This window comes from Leucopleurus acutus (assembly GCF_964270905.1).
Source record: "Leucopleurus acutus genome assembly, chromosome: X".
NCBI classification, from domain to species: Eukaryota; Metazoa; Chordata; class Mammalia; order Artiodactyla; family Delphinidae; genus Leucopleurus; species Leucopleurus acutus.
This window is the reverse complement of record NC_139148.1, coordinates 33,200,337-33,216,381: the sequence shown is the minus strand read 5'-3', so window position 1 is coordinate 33,216,381 and position 16,045 is coordinate 33,200,337. Positions and strand designations below refer to the sequence as shown.

Here is a 16,045-nt window from a genome sequence, read left to right as displayed (position 1 = left end):
ACAGGGAGGGTGGGAGGGAGACGCAAGAGAGAGAAGATATGGGGATGTGTGTATATGTATAGCTGATTCACTTTGTTATAAAGCAGAAAGTAACACACCATTGTAAAGCAATTATACTCCAATGAAGATGTAAAAAAAAAAAAAGAACACGTGGAGAAAACTGGAATGTGCTTGGGCAGGGGGTGCTGGGGGGGATGTGAGAAATTGGTTGGTTATCAGAAGGTACAGGTTCCCATGGTTAAATGCTTGCCATATCCCCCAGTGTCACGATAGAAATGCTGCTGAGAAGCACAGCAGCATCCTTTATCCATTTGTTACTGAACAGAATAAATGTTCACTTCCAAGTTCCACTTTTCCTTTCTGTCTTTTAGGGGACACTACTGATGTCGCACCCAGATCCCCTCAGATCCGTTGTACCAGGCTCCACACACGCATCCCTAGCTTCTGGGTGCTTTTCTGCTAATGGCTTGCACCTATGACCTTCAGAGATTTGCCTTTAGCACTGGAGGCCAAGACATGCCGTAAGGTGTGCCTCGCCTGACCCTCAGTTAAATCTGAATTTCAGATAAACAATCAAGAAGTTTTTAGTATAAAAATATACTACTATTTACGTAGTATATGAAAATAAGATTTCACGAAACATGCTTTTTAAAGAGTTCTTTATCTGGAACTAAAACTTACCTGGGCATCCTGTGTCCTTATTTGCTAAATATGGAAACCCTGTCTAAGGGAACCTACAGACAATGACTGATTGGGACAGAAGTGCAATGGTTCAGCTGCTCAGAATGGGAAAACCTGGAGACACTTTATGTTCCAGAATCCCTTGCAGGATCAGGCTGAGTTCTCAAACTCAGACCTCACCTGAGATAGCGCATTGCTTATCTTCCTCCGCTTCTTTATTCTGTCTTTCTTATTCCCTTACTCGTTCCTCCTGGAATCATTTCAATTAACAAATTCCTCACTTAGGAATCCTTGCCTGAGGGTTCGTTTCTAGGAGAGCAAGATTTAAGACAGATATCTCACAAATCACACCATATCGACAAGTCATCACAGCGTGAAAGGAATTAGGAATCACTGCCCTGAAGAGCATTCTGTTTATTAATTATAGTTCACATTTACATTCTTTTTAAAAAATCTCATCTGCCTCATGTGTCAAGTCCCTAGCAACCAGTGAAGAGCCATTTGCCATGTTCCTCTGAGAGGCTGCTGAGGCTTGACTAAGCCATTCACACATTTCCCTGCTTTGAAACTACTGAAAAGAAATAAACTCTAACCAGGCATCTACTAAAACATCATTTCTACTCTGATATGTTATGAGTTTTAAAAAAGGATGCCCGAGCCCAACTGCTTCAGGAAAAGAGCAACAAACTATGAAGAAACATGCACTGAGGAAGAGAAAGGGGAATTAATTGCTAAGCTAGGTCAGGTAATAGACCAAAGAGACCAGAATCTTGCAGTTCTCTTTTGGGGAACGTACTGTTCCATATTAAAAAGGATTTACAGGGAGGCTGCAATTCTGCTTGCAGAACCTAAGGAGAAACGAGTCTGCCAGCTTTACCACTTGGCTTTGCAGAATTATTGCAGCTCCAAGCAAACAAAAAGAAGCTAACATCTTTACGTGACGGGAGTGAAGAAAAGATGGGCCACCTCCTGCCCCAACTTTTCTAAGGAATAATTTGGGGACAAGGTAATTCATCTTGCTATGGCAGTCCATTAATGAGTCATCACTGTGATAAATACATGTTCTAGGAAAAGGACATGTTGTTCTACTGATCTCCCAAACATCCTCACTCTCTTCCTTCATGCAAAAACGTTGTTCTTGGCATGCTTCAGCCAAAGCATCCTGACTGCTATATTCTATCTATAAACCATCTCGGGTATTTACAATTTAAAATATAAAATCTACTTAGGGACGACCTTCCAGTTTACAACAAGAAAACCCCTGGGTCAATGCACCAGTCCTTGGTGAAACAAGTCCATATGGCTTTATAGCTTTAACTGCATGGGTCCGTTTATACACGGACTTTTCTCCCACAGTAAATACTGTAGTACTACACGATACACAGTTGGGTGAAGCCTTGGATACAGAGGAACCGTGGATAGAGAGGGCTGACTGTCAAGTTATACTCGGAGTTTTTACTGGGCAAAGTGTGTGTGTTGGGGGGTGGTCGGCCCCCTAACCCCTGTGTTATTCCAGAGTCAACTGTATTTATACCCAGCAGTAGTTAAGACACAAGGAATAAACCTAGGCAGGTAGATTCTGAAAGAATGGCATAAGCAATGTGATACTGGAGAGCATGCCCCTTGTTGAGTAACTGTAAGACAAATTAATTTAAAATGCAATAATTTAATGTTTGTTGGGCCAGGAGGCTTTAAGTGTTTTTAAGGGGGGACTCCATCTTTCCTCGTTATGTATATATATTTTCCCTTTTGAATGCCAGCCTGAAATATGAACCAAGAGGGCTCCTCCACTGAGTCCCCACGAGGCTGAACAAAAATAGCAACACTGGGCTTCCCTGGTGGCGCAGTGGTTGAGAGTCCGCCTGCCGATGCAGGGGACGCGGGTTCGTGCCCCGGTCCGGGAAGATCCCACATGCCGCGGAGCGGCTGGGCCCGTGAGCCATGGCCGCTGAGCCTGCGCGTCCGGAGCCTGTTGCTCCGCAACGGGAGAGGCCACAACAGTGAGAGGCCCGCGTACCGCAAAAAAAAAAAAAAAAAAAAAAAAAAAAAAAAAAAATAGCAACACTAAGCGAGATGCTTATCATCTCTAAATAATCTTGATCACTGTCTGAGAGTCAGGAATTCAGCAATCAAAACCCAAAATGAGCTTTTTTCTTTATATAAAGTTTTCGTGGGACACGACAGGGGTCTACCCCAAGGGAAGTCAAAGGAAATGACTTCAAGGACAAACGCAACCAGGGTTTAAAGTATTTTTTTTTATCATAAAGGAAATAAATCTACATTCTTAAAAATCTGGAAAAGAGTGAATACAGTGATAATCTTTTGATAGTGGATGAGAAGTGATTTATTTTATGCTTATTTTTTTCTGTGCAGTTTTCCATAAAGTGACACTAGTTTAGAGGAATGCTACAGGGCAGGGGTCCCGTAGCGGTCCGCAGCCTGTTAGGAACCGGGCCACACAGCAGGGCGTGAGCAGCCGGCAAGCGACTGAAGCTTCATCTGCCGCTCCCCATCGCCTGCGTTGCTGTCGGAACCCCCGGGGAAAAACTGTCTTCCACAAAGCCGGCCCCTCGTGCCAAAAAGGCTGGGGACCGCTGCTATAGGGAGAAAGGTATCAGTATAAGAGTACCTGTGCTCTTAATGAAACGTGAGGGTAGATCTTTTTTCTCATCGTTGCCTTTGATAATACACCGGTCGTGAAAATAAGCCTTGACTTATGCCCCAACAGGATAAAGAACATCAAGCCTGATATGAAATGACTACGCTCTTGGCTATCCTTTCTCTCTTTACTTTTCTTGACAAGGTGGTAGCTCTATGCATAGGAGATTTGAGGAGCTGGCCCACTGACAACAAGTTAGAGGTGGTGGAACTAGAAAGAAGTGGAATTTATGGAAATTCTCTGAGGCAATTCAAATGAAATTATTTTTAATTTTTTAAAAGCTGCAGGAGGGAACTTCCCTGGTGGCGCAGTGGCTGAGAGTCCGCCTGCCGACGCAGGGGACACGGGTTCGTGCCCCGGTCCCGGAAGATCCCACATGCCGCAGAGCGGCTGGGCCCATGAGCCATGGCCGCTGAGCCTGCGCATCCGGAGCCTGTGCTCCGCAACTGGAGAGGCCACAGCAGTGACAGGCCCGCGTACCACAAAAGAAAAAAAAAAAAAAAAAGCTGCAGGGGACTTCCCTGGTGGCGCAGTGGTTAAGAATCCACCTGCCAATGCAGAGGACAGGGGTTCGAGCCTTGGTCTGGGAAGATCCCACATGCTGCAGAGCAACTAAGCCCGTGTGCCACAACTAATGAGCCTGCGCTCTACAGCCCGCGAGCCACAACTACTGAAGCCCGCGTGCCTAGAGCCTGTGCTCCATAACAAGAGAAGCCACTGCAATGAGAAGCCCGCGCACCGCAACGAAGGGTAGCCCCTGCTTGCCACAACTAGAGAAAGCCCGCGTGCAGCATCGATGACCCAACACAGCCATAAATTAATTAATTAATTAATTTTTTTAAAAAAGCTGCAAGGAATGTATGACACTTAGAGGTTTCTTTTTCAGAAGCTTAAACAGAAAAATATCAAGAAATCAATGAAAATAATTTATTTTCCTGGATCTCTCCATCTGAACTGCAGCCCTGAGTCCCAAAACATCAAGTCTCAGCCGTGCAGGTAACACAGATGATTTCAATAGCTGTAATTCCAGAAGTGTAGGTGCTTTCCATTTCAACTAAAATATATCCTCCTGGCTTTTCACATTATGCGTTAGATCTCCGAGAGGGAATACTTTACAGGTGTCCAGAAGCACTGTTTGGATGGAAATTCATCAACCTTATCCTCAGGCTATCCCATTGGCCAATCTGTATGTGTCTTACCTGTCTGAACCAGGGGCTGACTTTAAACTCCGAAAATTTTGGCTGTCTAAGTCCAAGCTGTAGCTCCGCCCACTTTCAGTTTTTGAAGTTACAATTTCTCCTCTGGTTGCTGATCTGAACTTGCTAAGAAGAAATCTGAAATTATACATATATATATATATATATATATATATATATATATATATATATATATATATATATATATTTAAAAGCAAGACAAGAAAGCATTTAAACATATCATTTCAAAAATACCATTTCTTGTACTTTCAACAGTAAATAATTCTTCTTTCAAGCAGACTTGGGGCTGAGAAATTCTGGACAGTCCCCAGGGCTTCTGTAGTAGAGTGTCAAAGGTTCTGGTAGGCTCCCAAGGCTATACCAGTTGCTGGTAAGCCAGGCCTCTGTCCCTCCTAAGAGGAAGACCATTGACTTTGGGGACTCGCCACTGTCACCTGAGAATGGAGAAGCAACGAACGCCTGGGCAGAGCCTGTTTATAGGATACTGAGAAAAGGGAGCTTGAACTCACCTTGCTCAGAGAGGAGAGCTAGGGTGATCCTCTGAGACCAACTGAGGTAGCAACTTATTAGACTGCAGCTCCCTGAGAGCAGCAACTCTGTTCTTCTTGTTCCCTGCTAGGTCCCCTGAGTTTAGAGAGATGCCTGGCACGTACTAGAACCCAGACAATTCTTGTGGAATAAGTGACGGCACCCATGTCCCTGGGGTAGTAAGTTTGAACAACGGAATGGCTCATACCAGATGAAATTTGATCGCATGCCCACTGCACTAAATTACTAGGAACTTAAAAAGAGCTTTTCAGAAAACAAGATTCAAGTCACAATCCAGGCTACCAAAGGCCTCAAACATGGATCTTTCCAAATGCACTTGGATTAAAAAACCAAAGCTATATTCTTTTTGTGATGGTATCTGGAGAGACCAGTTCGTTGACTTTACAGGCTCCAGTTTTCTCAGGGGGAAAAAGTATTCCAGAGGTACTGGGACAATCTTAATAGAATCTGCCGAGTTGTTTCTGTTTCAAAGACCACTAGAAGAACGTCTTGTCAAAGTGTCAGAAGCTTTCATCTAACTGGAGAATTACATTTTTGGTGAGAACAGCAGTTAATATAATGTCAATTTATGCTGCTCTGAGAACCACCTTGTGCATGTCCTTACCTCTGCAGTGCTGCTTATGGTGTCTCCTCCACCTGGAATCACTGTTCCTCCTCTTTTGTTATCCTGGCCCCATCCATCTTTCAAAGTCCTCATCAAGTCCCACTTAGAATTTCATGTCTTTCCCAATGGCCCCTGTGCCCTCCCGACACCAATGATCTAAGCCACTTATTTAATATTTAATTAATTTATTGGGACTTCCCTGGTAGTCCAGTGGTTAAGAATCTGCCTTCCAATGCAGGGGACGTGGGTTCAATCCCTAGTTAGGGAACTAAGATCCCACATGCTGTGGGGCAACTAAGCCCGCATGCTGCAACTACTGAACATGTGAGCCACAACTAGAGAGCTCGTGTGCCACAACTACAGAGCCCACGCGTGCTGGAGCCCATATGCCACCACTAGAGAGACGCCCGGAAGAGCCCGCATGCCGCAACTAAGACCCAGACCCGATGCAGCCAAAAAATAAATTAATTAATTAATTAATTTAAAATTTAAATTATTTATTTCCGTATTCTACCTCTTGTAGTTAACTCCTTGTCTTGTTTTAGAAAGGCTTTCAGGCAGCTCATACTGTCATCTTATGTTTTTCTAAAATCCTTCTGTACAAATTAACTTTTCAGGTGTGGACCTTTGAACCTTTTCTTCCCGACTAGGTGTTCTATTCCTTGAAGACAGAAGCATCAGATGCCAGTTTTGAGTTCTAGCAGGGCTCACTGTTGTCTCCTAGCTCCAAGCCCACCATTCTGTAACCCACACAGTGAGGCCTGGCCTGGGGTCTGTGCACTACAGCTCCTAGAAGCACTTGTGGGCTCTGAGTTTAATTCAATCAGACCACTGATTCTTTTCAATGGGCCAGGCACCATGCTGGATACTGTAGCACAAAAGCAAAAAAGACACTGGGCCAGCACTAAAGGAGCTTACGATTAAACGGGGGTGGTATTGAGCGAGACCAGTTCATTTACTTTACATTCTTGTGCAGGGAGGGGCTTTGTGTCAGAGCGCACCAAGTAACGAGTGACGAGTGACGCACGGGCACAAGGCACCGAGTGACGAGTGACGCATGGGCACAAGGCACCGTGGGAGCCTCGAGGAGTGACAAATGGGTTTAACGTGGTAGGAAGACTCAACACATAGGATGTATGGTCCCTCTAGGCTATCTTTCCCGTTCATCTCTGCTAATTAACAAAGACATGGTTAGTCATGAGTCTTTGAGTCAAATGACATTTAGGTTTCATGTCTACTCACAGTTCCAGATTCTTTAAAAAACAAAACAGAACAGAACAAAATGGACTTTCTGTAGCGACAGATGAAGGCTCAGGCACTGGCAGCCCCTCACATTGGCTTCTGCTGAGAACGAAGCCACACTACCCAGAAAGAACCATAAAGCCACTTGGTGTAGATTAGGATTCTCACTCCCTCGGCCACAAAACTGGCCACCAGTTGCCTGAGAAATGGAGACTACAACAGGCAGGGCTGTAAGGCAACAGTTTGCTTTTTGGGTCCTTATGACCTGCATTTCGGGGGCCACTTGACTCTCCCTGATGGAACCTTCTCACTCCGAGTTTCCCAGCGCCTCCCTGAATCCTGTGTCCCTGTGTGCCTCCCATTCCTATTCTCAGCACTTGACACATATTTGCTTTCTGAATGAAGTCAGTGAGGTGGGCAAATGATTTCTTCCTTACGGAGGCCCGCATTTCGAAGAGGGGAGACAATGTTTTAAGCCCTATTCATAAATCTCTGATTTGGAGGTTTCAGTTTGCGTCAGCACTCAGGTTGGGTGCGGGGGAGGTATGTTGACCCTACAACAAAGGCAGCTGTCACCTCCTTACAGACAAGACTGGCCCTAGCATGAAACCTTCTACCCAGAAGTAAAGGACCAGATATGTCAAGTGAAAGAAAAACTCTTACAGGTTCAGGTCAGAAGGGACCTTTATCTAAAACTGAAAGTAATTAAAACTGCATTTCCTGAGGAGAATGATAGGAGAAGGTTACCTCGGATGAGTCTGTGACCTTCTCTGGGTCACTTAGGTGACATTAGACTTGAGAAACTAAGGCATCTATTTCACAAGTGACTGGAACAAAGGTCAAAGATTCCCTTGAAGAGGCTGGGTCTTACCCCTTTTTCCTGGGCCCATCGTGGCTGGCCTTCCGCCCAGCAGAAAGCGAAGCGTCTGACTTTTCTGCGTTCTGGTGGGTTTGTTCTTGGCTTTGTATTTCTTCAGCTCCTCAGGAAAGACAACCAGAAGACAAATTTACATATGAAGTGGCCAGAAATGAGAGCAATTTTCTATTCTTCATTCACTTTCCTACATTAGCACAGGACACAGAAGTCTAAAAAATTGGCAGTGATGTGCCCATCCATGTTTCCCGGTCACGCACTTATTTCTAATCTGTTGAGTGTTCCACAGTTAAGTGAGGACTAAGATTGGGGCTCATCTGTGGGAGTTTTGCTGAGATACGCTTTCTAGGGGTGACTGCAATGGAGCAACTATACATGATCCCTCTGCAAATATTTTTAGGGAAGGGGAGCCTGGTTCATGAGAACTCCAAATCCCTAGAGACTGAATTCTAGCATGGGATACTAGAAACGATACCCTGATTTTTGAGCACATAAGCCAGACTTCCCGGGAGGGCCAAGCCCTGTGGACACACCTCGTGACTTGAGAAGACAGTCTACACTCCGGAAGGTGCTGAGGTTTGAGCGGAGGAAGCAGCCAGAGCTAACTGCTTACTTCTAACTCCACTCTGTCCCACTGTGGCATCAGACCTGACGTTACCCACCTGGGAAAGCCCTTCCTTGCTACTGTGACACCCAGGAGTGGCACTGGAATCAGGTCCAAGCCTCCCAGCCCTACCCGCCAGACTTAAAAATAAGGGCATTTGTCTCCAGTGTCTGAAAGGGGAGATACCCTAGAAACAGACCAAAAGACACCTGCTCCACCTTTACTACAGCATACCTGAGAAACATGATCCTAAACACAGGTTCACTCAATATTTAACCAATTAAATTGTAGTCTCAATGCACAGAGTAATGTTCTCAAGGTGGGGTGTTATTTGCATTTGGTGACAGTATAATTCCTCATTGAGTGAAACCGTCTTGCGCAATTTCAGGCCATTTAGCATCTCTAAATGCCATTAATTCCCCCATAGTCACTGGGACAATCAAAAATGCCCCCTTGCATATCTCAACACTCGCCTAGCTTGATGGAGGGGGGCACAGTACAAAATATCAGCCCCTGGTTGAGAATCACTGGATGAGAAAAAACAACATTTAAATGAAATCTGAAACACATCCCTGTTGAAAAACCAAGGATTGCTTTCACAATGTGAATCATGTAATTCACCTGTTTTATGTTACTTTCTTAAATGTTTAGTAAAATATTGGAAGTGCATTCAGGAAAAGACCCGGCTGTGATGAAGATAAATGCCTCCCCTGAAAATCTCAGTGTGTCACATATATGAAAAATCACTGTGGGTTTTATTTTCTACCGACTTCCTCTTCCCTTGTATGAACTGCAGATTTAGATTTCATGCCACTGAGTTTTGAAATGACCCAAGGGATTCAGGAAATTCAACTGTTCTCATTTGCTACATAATATAGGGAAGGTATTTAGCCTGCCAAAATGAAGGTTAAAACAGTTTTGCTTTAGTTACCTGGACTTCTTCTTAAGATGGACTGTCGGACAACATCAGTGCCCAGAACACTGACGTGCTTGAAACGCTTTGCCTTTTCTTCAAAAAACCATTCACCAGTTACAATCCTTAGCTGCCTACTCAAAAGAAAAGAGGACAGCATTGAAATTCAATTCTTTAGCCAAATAAACTCTCAAAAATCCTTAATTAAGTAAAAAATAGCCTATAGTTATTTATAGCCTATAGGCTAAAAAATAGCCTATAGTTATTTATAGAGTCCATCTCAATCTTTGGAGTATATTATGGTGATTTTAATGGCCACTATTAGTTGCATACGTACTATGTACCAGGTATCTGCTAATTGCTCTTCATACTAAGTATACTTTTATCCACATAACAACCCTCTGTAAACATTATTATCCCCATTTTATAGAGGAGGAAACTGAGACTTAGAGCAACAAAATGATGTGTCTCACACGTAAAGCCAGGATCCCATCCCAAGCAGTCTGGCCTATAACTCAAGTTCTTTTTTTTACATTTATTTTATCCAAGTATAGTTGATTTAAAATGTTGTATTAATTTCTGCTATACAGTAAAGTGATTCAGTTATACATATATATATATATATATATATATACATTCTTTCTCATATTCTTTTCCACTGTGGCTTATCACAGGGTATTGAATATAGTTCCCTGTCCTACACAGTAGGACCTTGTTGTTTATCCATTCTATTTATAACAGTTTGCATCTGCTAATCCCAAACTCCCAACCCATCCCTCCCCCCTCCCTTGGCAACCACAAGTCTGTTCTCTATGTCTGTGAGTCTGTTTCTGTTTTGTAAATAAGTTCATCTGTGCCATATTTTAGATTCCACATATAAGTGATATCATATGATATTTGTCTTTCTCTGTCTGGCTTACTTCACTTAGTATGATAATCTCTAGATCCATCCATGTTGCTGCAAATGGCACTATTTCATTTTTTTATGCTATAGCTCAAATTCTTAACCACTGCATCAGTGGGTAAATAATCTTTAATGACAACAGTGGGCAACAAATGAAGGTTTTGAATTATAAAGGGGCCATGATCAGACTCTGTTTTCTTTCTTTCTTTCTTTCTTTCTTTCTTTTTTTTTTTTTTGGCCATGATGCACGGCATGCAGGATCTTAGTTCCCTGGCCAGGGATAGAACCTGTGCCCCCTTAGTGGAAGCACGGAGTCTTAACCACTGGACCACCAAGGGTGTCCCAATCAGACTCTGTTTTAGCACGATACCTTGATGTAATATAATGACTGAGTTAGAGTAAAGAGAGAATGGGACAAAGAGACAGGTTGGCCATGGCAACAGTCCAGGAGAGAGATGGCAAAACCCGAGCTAGGGCAATGGCAAGACTAATAGAGGAGGAGACAAATTAAAAATGTAGGTGGCAGAAGGACCTGTCTGGGTTTCACAATCAATTGAACGTTGAATGTGGAAAAGAAGGACCTTTGAATAATCACACTCATCTGCAACGGTTACACAAACCCTTTACCCCAGTTACACAGACCTATTTACCATTCTCAGAACATGGCCCATGTTCACTTACTACTTGTCCCAACACCTCTATGGAGGACTGTAATGGAAAATGATGAGGTTGAAAGGTAGGATTGGGTCACATAATGGGAATCTCTGAATGTCAAGTGAAGGAGTTGGAATGCCGTTTTGGAGATGCTAGGGAACTCCGGCAGTTTTTCTAAATTTCAGATTGAATCACAGCATCTCTGGAGCATTGTAAGGGGGAGAAACAAGAAGCAGGAAGGCCAATGAAGAAGTTATTGCAACAGATAGGATAGGAAATGATGAAGATGTGAACCAGGGTACCATGGGGGCAAGAAGTGAAAAGAAAGATAAAGATACTTGGGCCACTATGAAGCAGATAGGTTAGGGGGTCCCTGGAGAAAGGGAAGCAGGAATGGCTTTCTTGACGTAGAACCCATTTTGGCCTAAGCCATTTTGTGATCTGGCTAAAATACTTGCCCTGGAACAGGTCTCAGTAATTAATGATCTTAAGGGAGGGAATGCAGAAACTGGGGAGGAGCAGTCAAGAAACAAAAGTGCAGCCTTGGGGCAGGGTCCTGGTTCCTTAAGAGATAAACATAATATCTTTGAGTTCTGCAGGAACTAAGGCCCCCACCCAGGTGGAGGATGGAATGATAATGTCGCCCCTCCTGACTTCAATCAACTGAAGCTTGGACTCTGTCGACTTGCTCCAATTCTGTGCTGAAGCTCCCTCGTGAGTATGCATGTACTCTTAGCTTAAAGCTTCCCCAGTTTTGCTGTTGGGGAGACACTCTTTTGAGAACGATCCCTGGTGTCCTCCTTACTTGCTTCAAGTAATAATAAATACTTCCTTCTTCTCCCCATCTTTGGCTTGGCTGTGTCTATTGGCTCAACACCCACCAAGAGGCAAACCCAGTTTTCAGGTAACAACTGAGGATGAAAATCAGCAAGATCGGTGACAAGTCTGACATGGTGGCTGAAGCAAAGCAGCTAGGAGTCAAAGAGAGATTTCTAGCCCTAGAGTATTATATCCATGAGATTCAGTACCTGGTTGGACTTAGAAATTGACAATTGGATCTTAAATATTAAAAAAAAAAAATCACTCCAGAAAAATATGTCAATTTGTTCTCCACAGCAATTATCCTGAACTAGTACTGAATGTAGGAAACAAAGGTAAGTTATCTATGAAACCCAGTTCTACTACTGGGAAAAAAGTGAAAATGTCATCCTTGGAGCAAATTATTCATTGAATGACCATAGCATGTACATCTCAAATTTCCTCTCAAGTGGCTAGATCATCTACTGAGAAGCAAGGGTTATTGGATTAGCTCCAAAACTGTATAAAATACACCCAAACTGAATACTTGAATGGGTTAAATTATTTCTGGATACATCTTAAGTGATCTAGACTTATACATCAGTACTTATGTTGGAAATCTACGTGGTAATTGTTCAATTCTAAATTCTAAAGATGTTGCCTCTAGATTCCTGTCCCTTAATTATTCAATCAAATGCTAATCTAGGTACTGCTGTGATTGAACTTTGCAGAGGGAACTGAAGTTACCTATCAGCTGACCTTAAAATAGGGAGCTTGTCCTGGATTATCTAGGCGGGCCCACTGTAATCACTGAGCCCTTAAAAACAGAGGAAGAAGAGGAGGAAGTTGGATACTGAGATGCTGCCGAATGGGAAGTCAGACAGATTGCAAACGTGAGAAGAGGGCTCTGAGATGTAGAGGTCCATATGCAAGGATCAGAGAGACAGGCCTCTCGGAGCAAAGGCTGGCTCTTAGCTAACAGCCAGTGGGGAAACAGAAGCCTCGTTCCTACAGCCACAAGGAATCAGAATCTGCCCATGAAAATGAGCTTGGAAGTGGAATCTTCCCAGAGCCTCCTGATAGGAGCTCAGCCAGCGGACACCTTGATTTCAGCCTAGTGAACCGAGAGTAGAGAAACAGGCCAAGCCAAACTAGACTCCTGAGCTACGGAACTGTGAGACTGAAACCGAGCAGGAACCTGTGGGGCTCCTGGGCGCGGAAGCCTTTCTGTTGTTTCTTGTTTGTAGGGAACAGACTACAGCCTCTGTGACCTTCTCTGTGTTCCAAAGGGCAGATTCGAACAGTTGCTAATCAGCGGAGGGAGGAGATGCAGAGACAAGGGAGGAGCAGTCAAGAAACAACAGTGCAGCCTTGGGGCAGGGTCCTGGTGCCCCCTCAAGGGATACACATAACAGTATCTTTGAGCTCTTTACAGAACTAAAACCCCCAACAAATGGAAGATGTCAGCATTGTTCATTCCAGAGAAGACCACCTGAGGCCAGATTAAAGGAGTGCAGGCCCTGCACACACCCTAATCCTAACAGCAACCCCCTCCTTGAACCACTGCTATAAAACTCCTCACCAAATCCTCTCAGGTTGGGACAACAGTTCTTCAGGGGCACGAGCCTGCCGTGTCCCCCTTTTCCTGGTAAAGCAGTAAAGCTATCCTTTTCTACTTCACCCAAAACTCTGTCTCCAAGATTCAATTCGGCACTGGTGCACAGAGGCCGAGTTTTCGGCATCGAGATCACATATTTACATTGTTCTAAGCTGCTAAATTGTGGCAATTTGTGATGGTGGCCACAGAAAACTAACAGAATCATTAAACATAAAAACCTATTTAAGTATTCAACTCAGGAAATGATTTGCATGGGTTCTAAGAAGATACCTATGAAAAATTCAGAGGAAGAATAGGGCAGACAGAGGTAGGCAAACTATGGCTTGTGGGCCAAATTCACTTCACTACCTGTTTTGTACAGCCTACGAGCTAGAGATGGTTTTTACAATTTAAATGGTTGGGGAAAATCAAAAGCAGAAGATTTCATGACATGTGAAAATTAATATGAATTATACTCAAAAGGCAGTGTCTATTAATAAAGTTTTATTGGAACACAGCCATGCTCATTTGTTTATGTGTTGTCTCTGGCTGCTTTTCTGCTACAACTGCAAACTTGAGTAGTTACAGCAGAGACCACAGTGGCCACAAAGTCTAAAATACTTACTGTCTGGCATCTTATTTTTTAAAAAGTTTGCCAACCTCTGCAATAGAACAAAGAATTGACACAAAAAGAAACAAGAGCAAGGGGAATAATACAGATCAGTGATAGAGAACCACCTAAGAGAGGCATGCCAAAGCCTCAGCTTGTATTTTTTGTTTGTTTGAGTTGGTTTTTTTGTCTTTGTTTTTTGGTATGTTCTTGAGATATAGGGTGAAATGGCCACATCGATGGCCATTTCATGTGTGACAGGGGAAAGAGGGCCACACCAGGTCTACATGCCCCAGGAAATGGGCCTCCATATCATCTTTACCATATATGCCTAGAGCTGCCAACACCTAACACAAATAAGATCTTCCCGGAATTGTCAGTCATTACTTCTTGCTATCCTTATAAGAACAATAACTATAATCCTTATATTTGCTCGACTCAGATATGGACTTGAGTCATTTGTCGTTTCAGAACTCTGCAACATCAGAACAATCTCTTGGGATCATGCCTTTGCCACCTTCTCAAGTCCTGGAGGTAGATGGAAGGCTTAGCAGAAGAACAGGGAGCTAATGCTGAGTCAGTGTCTACCACGCACCAAGTCATGCATTAGCCACTTTACACATGACACCTAGAACCCTCACTATAAGCCATAAAGTAGCTATGTTATTCTCAATTTGCAGATGAGGAAATCAAAGCTCACAGAGGTTAAATAACTTGTCCAAAGTTAGATAGTATTATGACAAAAACAGGATTTATACCGAAAGCCCTTTATATTTGGCAAAATTGTCAGTAAAGAACTTGTAGCTGTCAGGTATGACAAGGCTTTGAGCAAGGGTGAAAACGTACAGAAGCCAAGGAATAACATGTAGCATTTCATATGATGGGCTATGATTGTGTGCGTGTGCATGTACACGTGCCTGCAAGTGTGCCTCTGTGTTGGGGGCAGAGTGACAGGAATAAAGGAGGGGTAAAAGAGGAAAGAAAATAAACATGACACCCACTATAAAAGTTATATTCTTCTCTGCCACATCAACCTAATATTTCAGAAATACAAGGCTCAGAATAGACGACGTGTTTCCTATAGGTCATACTCTAAAGAGTGAGTTTGACTGAAATTGAGTTACTCATTACTTCTGATTAATGATTACTGAGTATTCAGAATTTGCTAGGCCCTAATTTTAACATTAAACTCATGGGAGTTCAAACTTTCACTTGGAAGCTTATTTAAATGTAAAGTCAAGTTGTCCTTAGATTTACAGGGGAAAGATAGGTCATCTTATCCTAAAAAAGAACAGTGACCAAAAGATTCATTTTCTTCCTTTATCTCCTACTAGTGACCAGAGACATCTGAGATAAGACACGCTTATTAGATATGCTGAAATAAGATGAGTTTCTTTCTTACTATTCATAAGGAAACTAGAATTATTTATAAATTTATGCATTACACATCAAATATTTATTGCATTCCTACATGTGTTAAGCCCTGTGCTAAGGCTAAGAGTACAGATGTGAAAAAGACAAACAAGGACCCTGGCCTCATGGAGGTGATGGTATATATTTATTCCTTTCTTCCCTTCCAACAGGAAAAGTAAAAAGAAACCCCTAGGCATATTATGGTGAAACTGTAGAACACTACAGATAAAGAGAACATCTTAAACGTAGCTAGAGAGGGGGAAAAAAACAGATTACATACAGAGGAATGATGATTAGGATGACAGTTGACTTTCAGTAGAAATAATGAAATCCAGAAGCCAGTGAAATGATATCTGCAAAGCTCTGAGAGAAAATAACTATCAATCTAGAACTGTATATCCAGAGAAAACACTGTTTACGAATAAGAGTAAAACAAAAAAATTTTCAGTAAAATAAAAAGTGAGACAATTTACCATCAATGGAGTTTCACTAAAGGAACTTCTAGAGACTTTACTTCAAGAAGAGTTAATTAAAGCAGATCTGAGATATAAAAAGGAATGGTGAAAAGTGAAATTGGTAAAACACGTGGATAAATCTAAACAAATGTTGATGTGAAACAAAAATGATAATATCTAAATTGTTGAATTGAAAATAAGGTAGGTCTAAAACATAGGACAAAAAGTATATACAAGCCAGGCTGATGATATTTGGAGTTTAAGAATACCA

The 16,045-nt window shown here is 42.7% G+C and overlaps 1 protein-coding gene across 5 annotated transcripts in view; it reads right to left on the bottom strand.

Moving 5' to 3' along the window:
- The window catches only part of SYTL5 (synaptotagmin like 5), a gene marked incomplete at both ends in the record, with an annotated part of 99,362 nt that overhangs the window by 39,943 nt on the left and 43,374 nt on the right, over positions 1 to 16,045 (bottom strand). For 4 of the 5 annotated variants that reach the window (XM_082864467.1, XM_082864470.1, XM_082864469.1 and 1 more), the window contains 3 exons: positions 4,540 to 4,674; positions 7,824 to 7,932; positions 9,362 to 9,477. In XM_082864467.1, coding sequence (XP_082720593.1) covers positions 4,540 to 4,674; positions 7,824 to 7,932; positions 9,362 to 9,477 — 360 coding nt within the window. The remainder of the gene's footprint in view (positions 1 to 4,539; positions 4,675 to 7,823; positions 7,933 to 9,361; positions 9,478 to 16,045) is intronic. The other variant, XM_082864468.1, reaches the window with a different exon arrangement.